At 42.7% G+C, this 23,638-nt stretch overlaps 1 protein-coding gene across 13 annotated transcripts in view; it reads right to left on the reverse strand.

Moving 5' to 3' along the window:
* Window positions 1-15,281, reverse strand: part of EMSY (EMSY transcriptional repressor, BRCA2 interacting) — a 40,650-nt gene extending 25,369 nt beyond the window's left edge. For 8 of the 13 annotated variants that reach the window (XM_086739740.1, XM_086739742.1, XM_086739738.1 and 5 more), the window contains exons 1-7: window positions 15,156-15,281; window positions 13,942-14,050; window positions 10,301-10,400; window positions 9,590-9,664; window positions 7,307-7,482; window positions 6,033-6,185; window positions 2,346-2,605 (exon numbers count right to left, since the gene is read on the reverse strand). In XM_086739740.1, the coding sequence (XP_086595866.1) occupies window positions 2,346-2,605; window positions 6,033-6,185; window positions 7,307-7,482; window positions 9,590-9,664; window positions 10,301-10,400; window positions 13,942-14,011 (834 nt within the window). In that variant the 5' untranslated portion in view covers window positions 14,012-14,050; window positions 15,156-15,281. Of the gene's footprint in view, window positions 1-2,345; window positions 2,606-6,032; window positions 6,186-7,306; window positions 7,483-7,657; window positions 7,787-8,576; window positions 8,630-9,589; window positions 9,665-10,300; window positions 10,401-13,936; window positions 14,051-15,155 lie in introns of those variants that run through there. The other 5 variants (XM_086739743.1, XM_086739741.1, XM_086739736.1 and 2 more) reach the window with 4 other exon arrangements.
* Window positions 15,282-23,638: the final 8,357 nt, after the last annotated feature.

The following is a 23,638-nucleotide window of genomic DNA, read 5'->3' on the forward strand; positions in this document are numbered from 1 at the left end:
TGAAAGCATTAAAGCTCAAACCAAAACAACTATATTTTTGAGATACTGTTCTCTCATATATGCCAAAATGATCGAAGTCAAGTCATCACGGGTACCAAAACTGCATCACAACTTTTACAGCAGGACCACTTGATTTAAAAAAAAAAAAAAAAAAAAAAAATCTTGTTGATTTTCATTCTTATGGTAAAAACTAATTCCTAACATACACTGAAATTTGTCTCGTCAGCTCTGTTTTGAGAGACATCAAAACCTGGACCCTGAAGAAATAAAGGCATTAACTGCCAGAAGTTTCCCTAGCTAGATTCCTTCTGTGTCCTAGACAGAAATTAGAGCTGTGACATTACTAGTTGTTAGGACAAACCTTCCTCCAACCTACTAAATGTCAAAACAATTCAGAAAGCTGGCATGCAGAAATGAAGAATTTCATTCACATCCAAGAACTTCTCTCATATCCAACTGCACATGTTTAAAATAGTACGTTTCCAATTTGAGTCTAACAAGTCTGACGTTTAATTTAAAACTACGCTAAAAGGGACGTCTCCCACCAAAATGAACCAGTTACAGATTTTGGCACAGGGAAATCCAACAAAAGAGGGCAGTGCCACAAATTGAGATACAAACACCACTATGGCTCCCTAACGAAACAAGCTACGATTCTCCTATCACTGCAGATTAGTGAGAGAGTCTACACCACGCAAAGCAAACTCTATCATTTTCCAGAACAAGCAGAGGCACAACTGCAGACAAAACCCTACCAACAATTCATTCTCTTCCTTCTGGAAATTTAATGCACTCCATCTTTAACTACCACAATATATAACACTTATACTTAATACAACACTACAGACATTTACAGAAAAAAAAAAAAAAAAATTTCTGCACAGAAGATGACCCTAACAAGAACAACAGGATGGGTAGGTTAAGCCCCATCCCATCTGTGGATTTGCTGCCCTGAGTGCAAGACATTTTATCTGATGGTTTATGCACACTCACAGATTTCTATAAATGTATTCAGAGTTGAAATTTGATTAAGGACACTGTTTAAGAACAGTGAAGCAAATGAAAGCATCAAACAGCTCTGAAGTGGGAGAAGGCCAGAAAGCAAGTTCTTTATCGCACATTACTTCAGTCAATCTTCCTTGGTTTTAAAGTTTCCAAAAATCGGGACATGGGAACTCTGCTAATCCAAATAAAGGCATAAAACAATTAAGAGGACTAATAGAACAAATATCATGTGAAGGTTTGAGCTCAACAGCCAAACTCTCACAGTTGGAAAAAAAATGCTTGTTAGTGGCCAGCCTACCACCAGTCTGTTGGCATCAAGGCCAAATTAGTTCCACAGACCACCCCTCCACCCCAAAGTCTGCCTTAATTAACAACCATACTAAGAATGAACTTGGTCTGAGACACTAATAATCTTAAGAATAAAAATGCAGACACATCTGAAATGCTTCCTGAAGAATGGGAAAACAGTTATGCCTTAGATTAGGCACATAAAAACCCGAGTCCAATACAAAATTTCAACATGGAAAACCCTTTTCACATACAGCATTCTGGTGAAAGCTGGGCACACTCAGCTGAAATAATGCAACTGGTTTTGACCACTACGACACTGTTAATGTAGCATGAGAAATGGCACGCTAGTACTGAAAGGAAAATAAGCCCCCCAAGTCTTTGATTAGCTCCAAGAACAAGCTTCACAGACCCAAAAAACCTAGTCTCTAGACAAAAGGTTTGGCAAGGGACAGCCCATGCCACCTCTCCTGGAATTCTACTACTGCAAAGAATAATTATAAATAAGGAAAATAGAAATAAGAAAGATTACCTTTGACCAATAGTTGTTACCATCTGAAGGCTGTTCAGTGGCCTATGTGATCCAGTTCTCAGTGGACTAGTGTCCATATCACAAAACCCAACACCACAAATGGTACTAACTGGCAACCTTGTTGGCAGTCTCACCAGAGAGGCCAAGAATTGAATGAGCATGGAGACTGAATCCCCTCTCATCCCTAGAAGTGGTCCCTTCAGGTCAGGGTTGAGGCACATTGGTGGGGCAGTCTGGGGGAAGCTTGCACTCCCGCTGCCTGTGCTGTACCTGTTCTGTGGATAAAAAGAGGGCTTCAGTCTCCACGGCTGTCAATCCAGGTCCTTTCACACACAGGTGAACTAAATTCATACAAGAGTTTGATTTTTCTCTTTGTTCTTTTTAAAGAGGGATTACCTTATCCCAAGCGCAACCCTTACAAAACAGCTAGACAGTTCATAGAAAGGAAGAGTCAATCATCACATCTTATTCATTGATAAAACCAGAATAAAAGTAACATTTGGCAGCTTCCCCCACATACCTTCTGTGTTGTCGTGTTTGTTGTCTGTGTTGAGGGCTTAGTGAAGGTTATTTTCACAGGCGACATGTGGGGTGGTAAGGAGTTGGCAATGCTCTGCATTATGTTACTCATCTTGGGGCTGCCACTTACAGGCACCGTGATAGTTTTAGTGACAGGAGTCACTGCCTTCGGGACTTCTTTCAGGAGAACAGGAGAAGAACTAGAAGAATTTGTTCGCCGTCTTTTGCGGGGCTTTTCGTCATCATCTGAGCAGCTGACACCTGGAAAAGAAGCACTTTTTCTAAATTATATTTTCCTCATCTGTGGCTCTCAGTGCTTTCTAAAACATAAACTTGTTCAGTCTTACACTCACTTTCAAATAAGATAAAAAGAAACAGAGGATAAATTACATCTTTTGGTCACAAATAACCTCTATTGCACCACAGATGGTCTCAGTCCTTGATACAGACCACATTTACAGTGCCATAAAGCAAAGAAACAAAATCCCCTGAAATCCAGGCTACTCAGTTTCTGGGTTACTTCATTCAGCCAGTGCAGGGATTTCACTCTGCCTGCAGAAGTTTGACTAACGCGACCACACACACAAGGGGGGTGGGATAACGTCATGCACATTTCAGTTTAAATCTTGACACTACATCGTTGTCGCTGCTGGTTTTGTTTACAGCAACTGGACTACTGAAGTTTATCCTCCTGTAGTCTTCTCTGATTCCAACCTTTGTACCTACTTTCATGCCATGCTTATAATTACAGTACCCTTCTTCCTTTCACCTCGATACAACTTCTTGAGGTTTTTTGTTTGTTTTTTTTTTTTTTTTTTTTTTACGAGATACTTAACTACGAAGGTCAAACCTCACTTTATGAGCTTCTGCCTTGTTTGGTGCGGCTGGTGCAAGAGATATAAAATGGCATCTAAATGCAATCATGAAAAACAACAGAAATCTGGCCTCAAATGTCTCTGTTCTTCCTCACAATCATCTACCGCACACGTAGAAAAAGTCTGCTGCATTATTCAGCTAAGCAACGGATAACTCTTTCTGCAGAGTGATCAACGCATCTTAAATCCATGGGAAATTCTCTTAAGCAGGCAAAAGGTTCAAAAATTTGTATACGTTACAGAAAGACATAGTTGAACTACCCTGAAAATCTCTTACAGCTATTGGGTAGTATTTAGATTTACCAAATTAACCAGTGTTAAACAATTAAAAAACAGAGATACGCAGAACAAGACTGAAGATGTTCTGTACGCCTGAGGCTTCCAGACAAAAAAAGCTGCCATGGTAAAAAGTGGTCTTGCTGGTAACCCAAGCAAACTTGTTTGGCAGTCAGTCTCTAATTAGAGTCAAGATCTAATTACGGTCACTCTCTCATTAAAATAACTAAATATTCTGGCATTTGAAAAGTGAAGATGCAGGAATTAACATGGACAAGGTGTCCAGTAGCACAGCAAGTGATTTCTGAAAAACGGGATTCCCTCTTAGCGTGAGCACCAGCTCATTCACAGGTACACTTCAGAAGGCGGACAGCTGTACCCACACAAAGGTGGGAAACTGAACTAGAGAAGAAAAGCAAAGGCTCTATTTTAAGTTTGCTTTGAACTCCAAAAAATAGTTTTAGCTGGCTGTAGCAGTACGGATGAAGTGTGGATCCACGAGTCCAGATTTCAAAGCTTTAATGAAAAATTTACTTTACGGCTCTGAACAAGCCTGGTGATGATCTCCATCTATAAAGAAGATATTTGGTTACATGACTATAAGGTCTATTATGAACAAGCTTTTAAATACTACTGTGAGTGCACTACGCAAACCTGTAACTGTGAGGTCACTAATTACACTGAAAATGTGCAGGAATTTCATCATCTCAGAATCCATCTGAATAAAAAAATCCACATGCAGTCAGGATGTTAGGACGCAGCTATTATTTTGGTGGGTCACCAAGAAATACTGAAGAGAAAGCTATTTGCAGACCTCATCCACAAAAAAAAAAAAAAAAACAAAGCACAACACAGAAGTAAGAAAGTAAGATTAAATGAGCAGAACATTTTATATTAAGTACAGTTAATTTAATCTCCTGTTTTCACCACCGGGGTTCTGCAAGAGCGCTATTCCTATAATTTCACGTTAGAAACTGCATTTGCACAAAGTTTTCCACCAGCATTTAGCTAGAAGGTAATAGAGCTCGACTCTAACTCTCGCTTGACAGGCAAGGAAGCAGAGGCACAGAGAGGTTAATGGCTCAATCAGACTGTGACTTGGATGAGGTCACACAACTGATTAGCGGCAAAGTCACGACTATAACTCAGGTCTCCAGAGTTTGCTCTTCAGTAGGTTTGTTAAAACTAACATGACTGATGTAGGACATTCTGAAAAACACACAATTCCTTAAAAAAAAAAAAAAAAAAAAGGCATGTGAAGTGGGAGCACAAAAAATGAAATCTAGGGATGGACAGAATATAAATGAGAACCTTTAATCTCTCTGTCATGTGTCTAGACTGGTTTTATACTCATTACCATGTAATAATTCAACAGAGGTCTAAATTAATTTTTTAAGAGGTTAAGAACATTTCCCCTTGAATCTTTAAACTAAAGCTCAGCGATTAGTGCATTAAACCAGAAAAATGAAAAAATCTTAGTGTGATGGGTTCCATGGGTTGATATAATAATTAATGACGGTGGTTTGCAGGTAACTTTGTATCTATGTATCATGTGACATTTCTGACTCCCTAGAAGTTTATACAAACATGCACATACAGCATAAAGATTTGAATTACTTTAAATAATTTTAAGAATTAAATAATCCACAGCACACATAAAAATGGCACTTACCAACTTTACTATTAATCTTTGTCACCTGCATTCTGACAGACACCAAATAAGGACAGAAGGAATTTTTAAAAAACTATTAGTTAAATAAAACTACCTTTGATGAGCTGGGCATATGTATGAGGATATTTTCTGCTTTTAGAACTAGCCGATTTATCAGCCAAAGAAAGTGAGGAGGGAAAGGGAGGGGGCAGAGATAAGAAGAAAAGACTGTTTCTAGACCTAATGTCCCCAGTTTGCAGATTTAAATACCCTGGATTTTCAAATTTAAATACCGGAATATAGGTATCTGGTGGGATTTCACATGGAGCTTTCACAGTTGCCCAGGAATGCAAGCATCACTAAGACTCGCTTCCAAACAAATCACAAAATGGCCAGACATAGTTAATGTAAGCATATAAAAGCTTGCCAAAATACTGTATTCTAAAAAAAGTCTAGGTCAACTGTGGAAGCGGAAAGGAGGGACCTTTTCGAACTCAAGCAAGTGACTACTATGCATTATTTGAGTAGAAGGAAGAGAGAAGTCCTCTGCGGAAGCAACCAGCAGAGTCACCTTAGAAACAACTTCGGTACAAGCTGGATCAGAAATCCACTGATATACAGCAATTCCTACATTTTATTTTCAAAATACCTTTCACTCTTGCTGTCCTCGCCACTACTGTTCCCTGCAGCATTTTACAAAGAGTGAATTTATCCTGAACACAACTCCTCTGAAAAAAGGAAGCAATAAATTCATTTTTTTGGACTAAACGAAGGCATAAAGGCATTAAACGACTTGCCCAAGGTCAGCGTTTACCTCAGTCCACGCTTCAGCCACAAGACTGTCCCTTTCTTTCCCTTTTGTCAATCAGTTGCCAGCATCACTTACTTTTGACGTAAACAGTACTTCCACTTGGCAAGACGACTACATTGGAGGCTGGACTGGCGGGTCTGGGGGACTTCACTGTTGCTACACTGCCACTTGGAACAGGGGTAGATGTTGGGGTTGAAGTGGTACTTGTGTAGGAATAGCAAACCACCACTGAAGAGGAGAAAAGACACCTTCCATATAACTGGAGTGCAGAATCCCATTATTCTATCACTATTTTAACAATTGAAACGGAAGCCGAAGACTTATTGGGTCATTATCCACATCTTTGCCTCTGCAATCCTGTTACTGTTGAATACTCCCCAGTTAGACCTAAGTGTGGTCATGGAACTAACGGCCTTCAAAGACAACATAGAAATCTAACCTCCCCTCCTCCCGTCCCCAGAAATCTGTGCCACCGATTCTAGATTTTTTATTTGTATTACTTTGCAATTTTTTTTCATTTTAGCATTTATTCACTGTTTTGATCTTTTTGCTTTTCTGTAAATGATCGTATCTAGACTGGCGACTGATAAAAAATAGCTAGTGCTTCACCTCAGCAGTGCATCAGCTGAAGAAACAAAAATATTCCTTCAGTAAATAACAACTTTCGCTCACCAGCTTCTTTTAAACTGTTGCTTATGAGTAATAGTACAATGATCTAGTATTTCTTAAAAAAAAAAGGATAAACCAGCTTATTTCAAGAAGTGTTACACATTCTCTAGGTTGCATGAAGCATAATTCGAGTCTATTCAGTCCAGTTAGATGGAATGTGTGCTGTCATTCTTTAAGAGGCACAGGGAAAGCAGAAAGCAATCTTTTAATTTGCTAACTTGGTACATTTAATCTGAAGTTAAAAAAAAATTATTTAAAAAAAAATATGGAAAATGGCATTTTCTTGACCGTCACCAAAACCCACTTGCATTCTTAAAAAAAAAGTGTTCTGAAACATCTTTTATCACTTACAGAACTTTACAAAATCTTAAGTCATCGGTCCAACTTTTTATGGTTTACAGAGCTTAACAGGTTAACCAATGAATTTCCCCCTCGTCTCCTGCCAGTTTGCTTTTTTCATTTCAGTTGCTAGTGTGCTCACTAACGCAAAGGTGACAGATTCATGCTGCAAAGGTATCTTGAAAAAACCAAAAAACTCATATTTCTATGAACAGCATGCAGTAAGAATGATTCAGATTAAAAAAAAAAAAATCTAACACTTAAAATCTAAGATAACATTTTATACAGTGACATTATTTTATATTCCCATAGATTGCAGTATAATCGTGGGTTTCTCTCACCTTCTTTGTTTCCAGTTTCTGCAGGAACTGGAAGAGAGGCGTTGTGCTGAACAGCTGCATTGGCAACAGCGTTAGCGGTAACAGTAAAAGCTGTTTGTGGAACAAGACGTGGCATCAGCGGCACCAGTCGGCGACCTTCTATAGACCATTCGGAAGAGCTATTTGGTCCAGACATACTAAACAGAAATGCACATTCTGTAAGTATTCTGCTGAGTTTCCAAAATACTCAGTACTCTTATTTAAGTGCCTTTTTTTTCCACAGTGAAAGTCTAAAAGGTAGTTTCTAAAGACATACTAGAACAATAATCTTCAACTTTCTTCATTTCATGAAAGCCCTTACATTTCTCCCACCTGATGTAGAAATTCTCCCATGGAAAATTTAAAAGTTGCTGCTTTTTTTACTGTTTTGTTTCACAGAGTCCTTAAAGGGCCAGAGGTCTGTGGATGTCATGTTCAAAACCCCCACATTAGGTTAGCTACTATTCAGGCAGAGTCAGTACATCTCTTCCGGATTACAAAAATACCTAGACATCCAATAGATTTCATAAGACTACTGAAATTGATTATGTCACAGGGAAAAATCCTCAGCTTTCTAATGCAAATCTTGTTTTACCTAAACAGAAAAGTTTCTCAGACTTATTAAAGTAGTCCCAAACAAGCGAATAGAACATTAAATGATTTAAATACATCCTATGCATCTTCAACAGAAACCAGCCTGCTGCTCTCATTTTCTCTTAACCTTAGTACTTACACACAAACCAGAATGTTTCCAAAAAATGCTGTTCTTTTCTAGATGCAGAGGTGTTTCTGTTTATGATTGTTTCACATGAGTCATTTGTCAAATCAGCAAAACTAACATGGCAAATTATTTTTCAATGCCGTTACCCTCTTAAGCAAATCAACCCATTTAATGTATTTATATACTCCAAAAAACAACTTCTCATATGAACTATTGCAAGTAAGCTGCAGCAAAAGCTACCACATATTAGTTTGTAAAATGCAGAGGATCTTCTCTGTTGTTAAATTCTGATACGCTTCAGTGTTCTTCATACATATGGAAATAGTATAAGCAGAGCTACATCCGCTGAGGTAAAAATACATTTTTTACATAAAAAAAATAAGACTACAAATGTTGCATACAGCAAAGCTAGCAAAGTCTGCTTTCCTAATGAGTTAGAGAATTATTTAAGTTGAATATATTATTACCAACCATCACTCACAGAGAGTTACCACAGGAAAAATAAAGACATACAGCACTTCACAACTGCACCTTGGCTGAAATACAGTATCTCATCTGTCCAAAGTTCAACACCTCAGGACAAACTTTATGCTTGTTCTGTAAAAACAGAACTACTACCTAAAAAGGAAACTTGAATCAAGAAAAATAATCCAGATTTGACAATTAAATGCTTATTTTTCATTATTTTTTCCCTGTTCAAGTCTCAGATCAGACAATTGCTAACGCCAAGTGGCCTGCTGTTTGCATGATTTCCTTTTTTTTCTCCCCGTAACACCTAAGCTACAGGAGTCAAAGTTAAAAATCAATGGTTATAACACAGAAAATGGAAAAAAAAAAATGGACTCTTACAATCCAGCTCTCAATAGTAAGACAGTTAAGTAACTATCAGACATACGTAAGCGCTTGCCCTCTTGCTCCTCTCCACCTCTCAAAATCATGTGGAGCTTGCGAGAGCAAATGCAAGCAGGAACCAGCCCAGCTGATGCCAGCACAGCAGCTGCATCAAGCAGAGAACAGTGGACACTGATGTCATCCGTTAGCTTGCTGCAGATTTTTACTCTGACCATTTTTTCCCCCCTCTGTGCTGATACACTGTTTTCCACTAATCTCTGCCACTTCCTTCCCTCCATTTGTCTTTCTACGTAGTTAAGTCCCTCTTAATATAACATTTCCAAATGTATGTAAATAAAATTAATGGTAAACAAACAAAAAAAAAGCAAACATTGCTTACCGATTTCTCCATTTTCTCTACTCCCTGTTTCTTCTGGTCTATCTTACAGAAAGCTCTTAATGACAAAAGATTGCTTCTTATATTGTATTTTTACAGCAAATGGGATGCCTTCAGATCCAAAACGCCATGGTCTAAATAACTGTTTCTAGTCCCCTGATGTAAATCTGACACAGTAATTCCTTCATCCATACATTGCTTTAACTACTGTTCTTGAAACACCATCAATCTTCAAAGTTCTATCATTCAGCGAAGGTATAATGGATTTTCCAAAGGGTACCTTTGGAAATCACGTAGAAAATGACCTATAACTTACTTGTGTGCAATAGTCGTTAGTCGTTCATCATTTACTGCTCTCCGAACTTCAGCACGATGTCGCTCCGTTGAAATACTATGAAAAAACACAGTAATATATTTCAGTCAGACGGAGACACGAACATTTATCTAAAACTTCTAGCTAAAATGAAACTTATGAATAATCCACTCAAGAGACGAAAGGGAAGCATTTACATTTATGAAATTGTCACTTAACTTTTTCTATCACGGTGAGAAAGAATTAATGTACTATTGTTCAAAAATATTAGTGAAGAATAAAAAAAACATTACTGTTCATCGGGTACCCCTGGAAAACAGCTACGATCCAACCTTCTAATGAGAGCAATACATTTAAAGCACGTGGCAGAAAAATTTGCACAGAACATGAGGCATTCTGTCTTGATGTAACCTGGCCCCAAAGTCCTTGAAGTCCTACCTCGACGAAACTCCAAACTAAAGCACACTCATGGGCTAGCTGTAATCCTTTTTACACTCTGTATCTCACGAAACACCAACAGAACAGTAAAGCTTCAGCCACAGAAGCACAGCTGTTCTCAAATAATTCAAAGCAGAATAGGAATTAAACCTCCACAAGAAGGAGAATTTCTTCTCCAAATTAAGATCTGCTTTGTGATACTAGTGATAGAAAAAACATGCAATACCCTAAAAGAAAACAGGTCATTGGTTCTTATTTTAAAAAGGTCAGGGTTACCTAAGCACTTTAGAGAGTTCTCCAAGAAGATCCTTCTTCTCTTTCGTAAGGTCTCCCTGTGCACGTAAGGCACTGATGACACCTGCGTATGCCTCCAGTTCTGAAGAATTAAACAGTATTTCTATTTAATGCTCACAGCAAAGAAAAAAATAAATGTCATCTTCCGTGTTACCGACAGTGTTCTATTAATTTTCTAAATCATTAAGAGGAACATGTCTTTCAATTATTCAGTGCTTTTCAAAAGAGATTGATGATTTAGAATTCTCTCAGCCAATTACTCTGCAGTGCATGACTTTTCTATGAAACAATTTTATCACCACAAAGGATTATCTAGTTTATAAACCCAACCAAATACTTCAAGCTTTCTCTGAGCTTGTAGTTCAGCCAGAAAGCTTGAAGAAACAGTCCCCAAATTTGGAGAGTAGCTCAGAATCTTCTAGAAGCAAGAAAAGAAAATCTTTAACACGTATCATTATGCAAAGGTCCATGGAAAAGCTTGGCTTGAAAAAGAAACGCACTATCAAAAGAATAACTGATTTTTTTTTGTAATGCTTTTCCTTAATTAGCACAGAGAACATGAGCTCTAGTTTGTTAAACACGATCATCATAACCTTTTTTAACGCCCATTTACTTGATATGTACAACTGCTTGAATCTGAAAGGAATGCAATACACCGAATTAAACCTGCTCAACATAAAAGAAACAATCCAACCATTCTTAAGTGTAAAGCCACCAGGAAGATTAACTTACAAAAATACAACTCTGATTTAATGTAAATTTGTAATCCCAAGTGACCTATGTAAAAGTCATGCCATCAGTGTTTTAAAAAATAGAATAGTTAAAAGGCTACTGAAACTTCTGAATTTTGTCCTACTAAGCAGGGATAAAATACGCCCAATGCAAATAATGGGGTCTGCTAAATTGCCAGAGAATGACTTGCTACTCTAAGCTTAGAGTTTAAGGAAACTTAAGTAGAGTTTAAGGAAATGTTACTGAAACTCCTGCTTTAAACCAGAAAAATAAATTCTTTCAATGCTTCCATCGGCGCCTTTCACTTGACACCCCCATTTCAGCAGCCACCCCAAACCCACCCCACAACAGATCCCAGCTAACCAAAAGCAAGAATAAAAGGGACAGGCCAAAACCTAACACCTCTGAAGTTCCCTGCAAAAGAAAGACTGATGCTGTTCTGAAAAGCTTTCAGTTTAGGATTCCAAAGAGCTAATTTACAAATCAAATCAAGGAATTGTGCTGAAAAGAAGTCCTGCTCTCCTGTCCTGATTAAGCAGACGAAACACAAAGCAGAGTCAAGCAGAGTCGCTTTGGTTAACTATGCAGCCTGCACAGGGATGCTGAGTGACCTACAGAAGCATTTACAGCTTTAGTTATAAAACATTTGCTAATTAATGCAATGGTTATTACTAATATCAACATTTATTTAGACAACCATGTTACAATATTTAAGAAACTAATTATTTTCCTCTGTTATCAACATAAAGCAATTCTCAGCTACAACCGTATAATTATTTAGCAAGGACAGATTTTTTTTTTTTCTTTCCCTTTCTGCATTTTTAATAGAGATCCTCTACACCAGGACTTTAAAAATGCCTTTTGGAAGCTAGTAAAGAATAGAGAAGAGCTGTAACTAGCTTCCTCACCCTTATGTGTACATAGGAATCCCTAATTGGTGTGCCATATTTCCAACACAAAATACAGCAAATGGCCAATATGGGTTTCACAAACAGGATTATTTCAAGTGTAAGGTGCTACCATCATCCCCTTATTCAGTTATAAACCACAGACGCCGCAGAACAACGGTTCTGCACACCTCAGGATGAATTTCAGCCTCACCTACACCGCTGCATTTCACTCACGATGGGAATACCCCAAATGGTCAACCAAGCAAGGTGCTGGGCTGCGAGCTGGAAAAGTGGGACTTTATAAAGCAGATTAATATTGCCAGACACGACCGTTAGACAGCTGTGCGCTCCCACTGCCCGTGCTCCTTCCCCCTCCAGCCCTGCGGTGCGTCTGTTTACACTGAGAGCTTCTCTACCCTGGAAGAGACACGGCTGCTACAGGCTCTGATCCTCCGCGACGCTGGCAGGGCCCCCTTGCGGGGACACAGCTCATGCCAGAAAAAAAAAAAAAAAAATATTTTTTTTTTAATTTTTTTTTTTTCCTGTCAGCCTAGGTTATGTCATTGAAGGAGGTGTAGCTGCAGTTCTGTTTGGCTCAGCTGCACCAGCACAATTCTGCCAGCACACCACCGTCAGCTGGGCTGGAAGTTTGGTTTTTTTTTTTTTTCCACGCTCCTAGCCAGCAGAGCTACGTTAACAAAATTTAGTAGCACAGACCCAGTCTAAATCTTTCAGCATCCTGCACTTTCTCCTAGTTTTCCTACTTCTTGAGCCTCACTTAAAACCTAGGGCTGTCACCTTAGCGGATGCGCAGCTTAGTTGCAATGTCGCGTGCAACGCCCGCATCGATCTCTGTTTCAACAGAAAACAAATCCCAGATTCCCAAGAAATGAAAGAAAAAGAGCAAACTGGTGGAAAATGAATTCTCAGCTCTCAAAAAATAAGGTGGCTGGTTTCATAACGTATGAGAACCTTGGCACAGTTAAGAAGTCCAGCACATCATCTTTTAACGTTCAAGTAAAACGAGAACAAGAAAAGCTGTGACTTGACTGCCACAGGAAGTTAGAGGCAGTCTCAACTTTCTTCCTGACATCAGCTCTCAGATTATGCTCCTTAGAAGAAAGCCTGAAAAGAAATCTAAGGCTTTTTTTTCCCCCTTCTAATACCATACATCATTTAACTGGCAAAAAATCCTTAACTAAATAAAAAGAAATTCAGCTTTAAGAACTTGAAAATGACTGTGCAAGACCAGGTTAATGGTCTAGAAAGGATTGTCTCTCCTGTGACAGTCAAAAGTGGATGTGAGGAATGAGCATGTATTTTTATTACCTCCCAAAATACAACAGCACTTCTCCCTGTACACATGTATTTAGAAGGGCAGAGCATTAAAAAAAAAAAAAAATTCTCAATATCTATCTGTTGGGCTGGGGTCTCAGATATTGAAATACATTTGAAATGATGCAAAAAGCTCCTGTTGTTATGACAGTTGAGAGAGAACACTGCTTTCATACTTCCCTGATAATTTGTGTAACTGCAAATCACAAACCATCACTATTTTTCTTCTCCTGTTTCAAGTCTTTACAATAGTACCTGAACTCAGTCCCACCATGGCAATTAAACCAGCGTTCTGTGATTTTTTTTGGTAGGGAAAGGTGTCAAATACAGAACTGAAAGACAAACGAAGACCCTCCTCTCACAGAGCATCCTGTTGTGTGTTAATAGTCGTAAAATGAACAGCAATGATCGAGGCAGAGACGGATCGGGGCATCCATGAGACATTCTACCAAACCAAAACAATTCTGCTCTATTCATTTCGCTCAGGCAGAGAGAATCTGCCAAATATCATTTTAAGCCAGGGCTGTCAAGCCAATGACACATGCAAAATGCAGGAAATGACTTGTACGTTGCCTGTAGACATGTTTTAATAATTTCATGGAAACAGCAGGCAGGCAAATCTTAAAAGGGCAAACATACAGACCCACAAATTGCATCTTACTGTACCCAGTTTGCGAAGGATCCTCTTGCATTCATCCCTACTGAGATCCAGAAGAGTTGGCCACACCACAGGCATCTTTCCCTCGTGTCTGCGCTCCCACAGAGCTCAGCCTCGCTGAAAAAAAAGAATACAGATGCAGTAAGTGCAAGTCCATCATTTATTGATTTCCCAAGACGATTAACGCAAACTCTCCTCAGCCTGCGCACAACTTGACCGACACATTTGCTCCCATCCCTGCTCCAACCTTTGTAATGGCATGCTTTGCCATGCAGGAATTCAGTAGTTTCACAATGGCACGGACTTCCTACACTCTCCTGCCTGCACCCATTGGCCAAGCCTTTTTACCGAGTTTCCCCATCTCCTTCTCAACCTTTTTTTTCTCATGCTGAAACGCTCTCCGAATTGATGTTCAAGTCTCCTCCCTCTCTTTATGCACAGAGCACCTATTATAAGAACTAGTCCAGCTAACCGCACGCCCCCCTTCTCCCCCGGGGAATGCATTTAGCACCAGCCCATTATATGGCAGAAAGGCAAAAACATCGCGAAAATTTGCTTTCCACGTACCAACACCCCCTCCCTGAAAAACAAAACAGGGGAACACCTCCTCACCCGATCGCATCTCGCCGAGATTTAGGGGGTGGCGGGGAAGGAGGGTGCACCTCCCCGTTGCAACGAGGATAATAAAAGGGAAAAAAAAAAGAGCCGGAGGTGAGCGGGGCGAGCCGCCTTGGGCCAGCCCGCGGCCGCGTCGCCCTTCCCGGGCAGGGAACGCCACAGCATGGGGGGGGTGGGCATCGGGAACAAAAGCCCCGGCGCCGTCGCACCTTCCAAGAGCTAGGGGCTAGAGGGAAGCAGGCAGGCTCTCCCACAAGGGCGCCCGGAGGCAGCCGCCACCCGAGGACTCCCCAGCCCTACGGCCCGGGGGATCGGCGGCAGCCAAAGGCGCTGGGTGCCCTCCGGCCTTCGGGGCGGCCACCCCCGGGGCTCCCGTCGGCGGGAGACAGGGAGGGAGGGAGAGAGCAGGCGGCTGCCGCTGCTGCTTCCCAGCAGAGGGGCAGCGCCGGCGGCCTGCAGGCGGGAGACGGGCGGCGGGCCCGGGCCCGTGAGGGGGCGGCGGGTCCCCGCCGTCCGGGGAAGGGGGGCTGCCCCTCTCCCCGAGGGAGAAGCACCTCGGGGAAAGCGAGGAGGCCCAGGGACGATGCTGGGGAACGGGACCCACCTGCCCGGCCGTGCCTGGCACATCGAAAAGCTCCTTCGGCGGCAAGGCCCCTCCTCCCCCCCGGTGCCGCTCTCGGGTTTGTTTAGTGGCGGCGGCGGCGGCAGCGATTCCCCGGGCCAAGATGGCGGCGGGACGCACTACCCATGCGCGGGCGCCGCGGAGCACGCCGGGAGTTGTGGTCCCCACTCCCCCGCCACTACCTTCTGTGAGTGAGGAGATGGAAGACGCGGGTGCCAAGATGGCGCACGGGGAGGGCGTCGCGCATGCGCGGCGCCGCAGGGCACGCCTGGGAGCTGTAGTCCCCTCGGCGTTTGTCGACGCGGTGGGAAGCGGCGCCGGCCGTCCCGCCATCGCCCGGCGGCCGGGTACGGGCAGCGAGAGGGGACAAAAACCACTGCGAACGCGGCGCGGTTTAAACGCATCCCACAAACCCTTCAACTAGAGGTATTAACGGCCGACCGCTGATTCTGCGAAGAAATCCGTCAGAGTTGACATCAGCCCTGACGTCATTTGGCCGTTGCCAGCTTTCTGACTTCAAACCGGCACCGGTTAGGCGCGGTGCTGCGCAGGGCTGTAGTCACCCACGTTCCCGTGCGAACAATAAGGTCATAAAATCCACACCCTAAAACCGCACTCGCAACCGCTGCGGGGTTCCTTTTTTGCTCCCTGTGGTAATTCGTCAGGGAGCTGAGCAACCACCTACTCCCAAAAGCCGCCAGCGCCGATTTCAGAGCCCCGGGCCTGGCAGCTATTTTATATAGAACAGCAATTATAACTTTTTTTTTTTCTTTTTCTCCTGCAGATTTTCAAGAAAAGCAGTAATTACATCTCTTTAAAACTCCTTAGGTCAGATTAGAAATAGAAAATATCTCTGGGGTGCAGCTGAAGCTTCAAAACAATGGATCTGTCTGTCTGGGGCTGCGTCTTGCTGCGAGAGAGCGAAAAAAAAAATCGGATCCCTAAAGCTGTCTGCAAGGCGATCGCTGGAAAATCATCCTGCAGCCGCTTCAGGACGAGCTTTTGCTACCGAGTCTCCATCTCCCAGGGCTTCATTTTTGCTGCAGGCGCTTGTTTTCCATGCTTCAGCTTGCACGCTTTCTGATTTTGCAAAGCAAGCGGGCGCCCTGGGGATGGGCAGTTTGGTGAGGAGAAGGGAAGGGCTCCTCCTCATTCTGCTTTCTCCCAGGAAATCTTATTTTACCATTTGCTTTCAGAATGCCAGAAACAGCTGGAAGTTGGCTGAGGTGAAGACCAGGCGGATGGATGGCGTGCGCTGAATTGCAACACCTATTTCCAAGTCTGCAAGTGCTGTTATTGCTGCCTAACTATAGATAAAAATGTTTCTTCCCCGTGATCATGGACGAACATTTTCTCACTTGTGATTTCTTATTGTTCTTCACAGCGGTATAAACCTCAAGGACTTGAAAACAATTATGCTAAACAGTACAGAAAAGCCAGAACAATTTTCCGTCTCTTTTTAATGCCTTCTTAAACAAGAACCAGCTGAAAGCAAGTAGCATCACCTCTGCGTAATATTACGGAATAAAAACAAGTGTCGTCAGCTTGGCACAAAACTGAGGAAGGTACAGAGCAGTTTAGTGCCAGAAGCTGGAGCTTTGCTTTGCAGGTCTGAGATCCCCACTGCAAAATTATCTGGAAATGTGTCTTGTCGTTGGATTACTCTGCTCAGTAAGAACAAGCAGGAGAGCCTCACTGCTTGCCAGAAAAAAAAAAAAAAAAATCACCTTTTTGAGGTTTATTCGTCAGTTGTTACTGTGATGCTCTAGCAGAGTATCAGTTTTATTGCATCTGAGGTGTGTGACAGCGGGCCCTTATATTTGTAGAATAAATCATTCCCTGAGCAAGAAACTACAAAAATATCTTTTTTTTTTTTAAAGAAAATTTATCTGCCAAGGTGTAGATTTCAGCTGAATGTTTTCTTCGAGTTTGTGTTTATTAATCTTCTCACACACGCGCTCCGGTGAAATCCCTGCTAACACCGCAGCTCGGGGAGAGCACAAATAATTTTCTCAGCTCTGCTCAGCAGCCATATGCATTAAACTTAATGAGATCAATTTGGTATTTTTTAAAGAACTTTAATTTTCTTTCAAATGTGGGTGGAACTGGCCAATGGGATTAACAGTTATCACAGGCAAGGCGGACAGACACACACTAACGCTCCCGTACGTGCGTATGTACGTACTCAAGAAAACTGTATGTGCTTCAATTCCTTCAGCACACGGAACAGAAAAAAGATGTAAAAAATGAGCCAGTTATGTATGAAGTGTCCAGAGCTGCGATTACTGCGTCTCTACAGGTGTTGTGAGATGATTTCCAACAATACTTCTTATTTTTATTAAGGATGAAGACCCAAACTTGGAAATATGCAAGAGAGGACCTTCGCCATTTACTTCAGAATAACCTACAACCAATTCTCCATTAGCCATAAAAATGGGAGAGCTGAGATACCATGGACAAAGAAAAAAAAAAAAAAACCCAAAACACACAAATAATGAGTGATGAAAAGTATCAGCAACCTGAAACAAAGGCAGAGCTCTGCGGTGGTTGATCAACTGGGATGGATCCACCAAGGCTGTCCCTGAGATGAGTCCCAGCAGATGCATCAGAGCTACACCTTGCCCCAGCAAGCTCTGGTCAGGAGGGTCTTCCTGAGTCAAGAAGCCCTAACCAGTCCCAGAAGCAGCATGGATCTTTCCCTAAACTAAAATTAAGGTTATCTGGACTCAGAATGACCACACGCAGCCAGCTTGGATCTAGCCTAATCCAGGGAGGTCACCCGAAGGAGACTGTAACTTGACGGCATTTCTTTACGTCTGATGAACAAAATGTCAAGAGTGTTCCAGTGAAATACTAAAAAAAAAAGAAAATAAAGACAATATTTTTAGGTTTAGGTTTACTTCATTAATGCAGAAACACAGCTAAATGTTCCAGAGAAAATGCAGAATGTGAAAATGCCAGCATTTTTTCCAGCCTTTGTTGCCTTCCAGATGTTCATCACTTTCGTAGTTCTCATTACCTACATCCTTGGTCTCTGACTGAGCCAACGGATAAGGAGGCCCAAAATGAAAGAGCACTTTCTGGCTGTTCAGAAAGCAAAACGACAGAGAAACTTGTTGACAGCTGCGATGCTTCGTCATTTCCTAAGGAGGCAAGGCTCAGCAGTGTAAAAAACTACACGGTAGAAGTAATTTGTAAGAATCCATTTTATTTTACAGTGGAGGCGAGCTAAGAGCTCACGTCGTTAAAACAACTTCAAGCAGTAAATCATTGAATTTTTGAAGCTTGGTCATATTAGGCTGGTACCTCAGCTGTGAAAGTGCTAACAGCAGCTCACCGTTAGCTTTCCTGTTACAGCCAGCGGAGAAGAAACTGGGACTCATCGGGACCTGCAGTATTCTCCATCTGATGGTGACCTACTGAGCAAGCCTGCACAAGCTGTCCCACCTCTCTTGTGCCTCCGTTTTCCACGTGTATAAAACATTTTTAAAAAACTAATGACAGGCGGTGATATACAAAAGCCACACATTATTATTTATCATGGCACACTGCTGGGTATTCTTTTTAAGAATTTGCTCAATTATATGCATTTCAGCAAAATTTGTTCCTCCTGGCAGTAAGGGAAATAAATATCAACTGTTAAGAAATTTAACCATCAACCACTCCTACTTCCTATTACATTCTCTACAACCTGACATCCTCAGATCCCCCATCAGCTTAAATAATATCATTCTCATCAATTACAGACACTGCTCTAATTAATTAAACTTTCTGGGCACTTACAGAACAATCTACGTCTCACCACACTTCCTTCCAGTCTCTAAGACAATGGAAGGGGGAAGACAATGAGCTTGGAAGCATCAGGGGCGAGCTGGCCCAAGGGAAGAGCAGTGATTTTCAGGTGGAGAAGGTGATTTGTATGCAGCGCTGGTCACCAGGACAAAGGGGGCTCCTAGGAAAGGAGCACAGCAGCCTCGCTGCGGTTCTCGCCGGATTATTAACTGTTATTGCTACAACCTGATTGATACAGAGTCCAAAATACCCTTTTTCTTCAAAGCAGCCTTTCCTGGGTAGGAGAGGCGCATCAGCTTGGTCCTAGATGAGAACCACGCACCCTTACTGCAGCTGCTTCTTTTCCGCCATGAACAGTGAATTTTCAGCTTCCAAGAGTCTTAGGTTGGTAATTTCTAAAGGAAAATTGAAAATCAAGGTAAAAAAAAATATTATTTGTATCAATCTGCCAGCAACTGAGAAAAGAAGTAAGAAATCCACTACGCTTTTATACTAAGATGAATGCAACACTGTCAGAAATTTAAATTTTTGGGGAATTTAAAGATGGTTTAAATTACCTTCTATGTCTTGCATAAGAGAGACATAGCCTAGATTCTAACAAAAGTTACATTATTTCTCGGTCTCTTTATTTTTCCACGTTAAATGGCCAAACCAGTGGAGTTTCCACTTCCCTCAAGAGGTTATTCAGTGACTCGATACGCTTTCCTGACAGAAGCATCTCTATTTTATTTTTATTCTATCGCACTCAAACCACTCCTGAACTCTCTCTTCCTCCTCAAACACTTTCCCATCACATTTTTTTTTTCCTCCAGGCTAAGATAAGAGCAGAAACCTCAGCAATGTTTAGGCGCTGGCAGCTCGCCAGAGCAGCCTTTTATATACAGCCTTGTCAGATCCAGGGCTGTCACCCAGAACTATTTGTATTTAAATCCACAAAGATATTTCAACTGCTTTCACTGCAGATAGCTTTGTGTTGGCGGTTAATAGAGATGTCTTTACCCTCTATTGTAAGGAATACATATTTGATTCAGCGTACGTATTTATTTTACAAATCCTAAGAGCTTCGGTGCTGAAAGCAGCTTAAATCCATCAGAACGCCACCGTGCATCCAGCTGAGCACCTATTTAAACACCTCGTGACGCCGAGGCAAAAACTTCATTATATAACCTCAGATAATGAAAAAACCCCTTCATCGCGTCGTTCCGCGGCACGTCAAAAAGTAAATTAAAGTCGGTGCCCTCTGCAATCTAGGGGGGGGGCAGATGCAAACCTCCATCCTCTTTGTGGCATGCTGTATTGGTGAAGAACATATAAACTTGCCAGGAAGAAAGCAAAGGCGCTTCTCAGAATAGAAAGCGTGGGAATATGGCAAAGTATTAAAGTTATCACTCCGCCGTGCAAGTTCCGTCCTTATCTATGGTCACATCTGTGTATTACAAACCATCGGTAACTCTAGCGTACTTCTGCAAGTCCAAAGAACGAATCCCAGGTTAGCAGTCAGCAGAATTCAGCCCCGCTAAGACCTGATCCGCGTTGTATTTTAGGGGAGATTGCATGGGCTCCCTCAAGCTGCACTCCTAACCCACCGACAGACCGTGCAGTGCAAGACAACGCAGTCTACGCTGCGGAAGCAAGTGAATGCATCAACCGTAAAGGATGTGTTTGATCACTCTGCGGAGATTGGGTAACAAAGGCAGCTCCACAGATACACAGTTAACGATCGTCACTACCTAACGGCCAATCAAAGTGGGCATTTGCGTATCTGGACAATCACAGACCTCGTTTTTCCTAGCAGTATAAGTTATAAACTCTGTGCACAACTGTTTTCAAGGGACCCCATTCATTTGCTTTGCCCTGAATTCAAGGAATTACATTGCTCCTGAAACACCTTGCAAATGGAAGTTTACATAACCATACAGCACTGGATGGACCACTCGGTGGATAAGGAGTTGGCTGGATGGCCGCACTGAAAGAGTGGTGGTCAACAGCTCGATGTCCAAGTGGAGATCGGTCACGAGTCGTGTTCCTCAGGGGTCCGTGTTGGGCCCAGCCCTGTTTAACATCTTTGTCGGCGATATGGACAGTGGGATAGAGTGCACCCTCAGCAAGTTCGCCGATGACACCAAGCTGTGTGGTGCCCTCGACTCGCTGGAGGGGAGGGATGCCATCCAGAGGGACCTTGACCGGCTGGAGAGGTGGGCCCGTGCCAACCTCATGAAGTTCAACCAGGCCAAGGGCAAGGTCCTGCACCTGGGTCATGGCAATCCCAGGCACAAATCCAGGCTGGGGGGGAATGGATGGAGAGCAGCCCTGAGGAGAAGGACTTGGGAGTGCTGGTGGATGAGAAGCTTAACACGAGTGGGAAATGTGCACTTGCAGCCCAGAAAGCCAACCTGGGTTGCGTCAAGAGGAGCGTGGCCAGCAGGTCAAGGGAGGGGATCCTGCCTCTCTGCTCTGCCCTGGTGAGACCCCTCCTGCAGCGCTGCGTCCAGCTCTGGAGCCCCCAGCATCAGAAGGACGTGGAGCTGCTGGAGAGGGTCCAGAGGAGGCCACGCAGATGCTGAGAGGGCTGGAGCAGCTCTGCTGTGAGGCCAGGCTGAGAGAGCTGGGGCTGTTCAGCCTGGAGAAGAGGAGGCTCCGGGGAGACCTGAGAGCGGCTCCCAGTGCCCAAAGGGGGCTGCAGGAAAGGTGGGGAGAGACTCTTCAGCAGGGCCTGCTGGGACAGGACGAGAGGTCATGGTTTCAGAATAGAGGGAGGTAGATTCAGACTGGACATAAGGAAAACATTTTTCACGTTGAGGGTGGTGGAACACTGTCCCAGGTTGCCCAGAGAGGTGGTGGATGCTCCATCCCTGGAAACGTTCAAGGCCAGGTTGGCCGGGGCTCTGAGCAGCCTGATGTGGTTGGAGATGTCCCTGCTCCTTGCAGGGGGGTTGGACTGGATGGGCTTTGAAGGTCCCTTCCAACCCAAACCATTCTGTGATTCTATGATTGTGCAGGATGAAAACAATAACCGAGAAGGAAAGCCAGCTGGCACTGAGTTTGCAAACCAGAAAGTTACATTTTTGTCACTGTGCAGCCTTCACTGTAACTTTGGGAAAAGTTCATGTATTAACACCAGTGGCTAGCAAGGCTTGTGGCTTGTGCAGACAAATGAAATCAACCTGTCACTCCTGGGCTGGGGCAAGCAAATATCGAAAATAAAAGACGCACCAAATTCTCTCACTTTAACCCCTTCATGGTAATATGTCTGTCTGTCTTTCTCTTAGCATGTGCTGCTCACCCACAGAGCCGCACTGCACACTGCACTCATCCGCTTGCGCTGGCTGAACCCTTCAGAAGCTGCAGCAGCTCCAGTGGAAGCGAGGACTGGACTGAGAGCAGCTGCTTGTAGTTTAGAAGGCTGCTTTCCTCTGCAGGGAGGGAAGCAGCGGCAGAATACAGACCGCTGAGAGCACATCGCTTAGTACAGGTCGTTTGGGAAGCTATGCCTGTGCACAAAACCGTGTCATTTGGGCAGACTCAGACACAATACCCTCACATAAAAGTACAGTAGTGCAGTGCCAGCGGCCCTCGGGGTTTCCCTGTATGGAAGATCTGATACAAAACCTAAGGAAATCAACATTCTTTGAATCAGAATCATAAAAAAAAAAAAAGAAAGATCCCAGTCAGATAGGGAAAATGCAACGGGAATTGGGACTGACAGCCAGTAAGTATCATCACAGACATCGCTAATTTTCATTTGCAAAAAAAGCGAACCTTGAGGGAGGAGCCAGGATGCTGCATTACTCCAGCTCCGGGTTGCAGTTAAGTCGCGTATTGGCCAGCAGCACTGCGTCCCTCAGCAAGCGCTCACACGCTCCGAGAGATCCCCTCTCGTACGCTGTGCAAGACTTGGTTATCCCCCACCTTCGCCTTCCTGTTCTCCAGGCAAGCCCTGGACATAAGCATGCTATTTTTCATCCTGTCATTGGGAATTTCAGCGCAGCTCAAAGGGAGCATGGGTACAGATCTACAGAAAATATTTCAACGGATTAACCTGATGTCCTTTTACAGAGAGGTTATCCCAACAATGGGGCTGTATGACTTGCGAGAGAGTATAACAGTAGTAAGAGTCATGGAAGCATTTCAAACTTCAAATATTCTCTTGTAAATAAACTTTTAAGAGCAGGAAACCTGCAGGAGTACACAATCGTACTTAAACAGTATAATCAGGAAATAAAGGCAGACCGATTTTCACCCTGGGGAAGAGACACGCAGTTCATTTTCATTTTCCAGTGCATTAAAGAGGTTATTTTACAACCCCTATTATGTGACAGAGAGTCCTGGATTTACGATACAGCTGACCTTAAAGATACAGTGGGGAAACAAAGCAATTAAAATTCCTTTAAGAGTAATTCATCCAGATAATACAGATTGTAAGTACAACACTACTAATACAATCTACAACCCCCGCTCAATGGCAACATACAATAGACAGACACACGTGGAAATACACAGTGAACTACACGTACTTTAATGATCTGGAGGATTATTTAAGACAAAGTCACCAGCATACAAGCTATATATATACACTCCAGAAGCTACTCTGCAGGAAAAAAAAAAATGTTTTGGTGATATCTGTACTCTACAACAGAAGGTAACTTCTAGAATTTCCGACTAAGTAGCAATGT

The sequence above is a fragment of the Chlamydotis macqueenii genome, chromosome 1 (genome assembly GCF_036417535.1).
Source record: "Chlamydotis macqueenii isolate bChlMac1 chromosome 1, bChlMac1.mat, whole genome shotgun sequence".
Lineage (NCBI taxonomy): Eukaryota > Metazoa > Chordata > Aves > Otidiformes > Otididae > Chlamydotis > Chlamydotis macqueenii.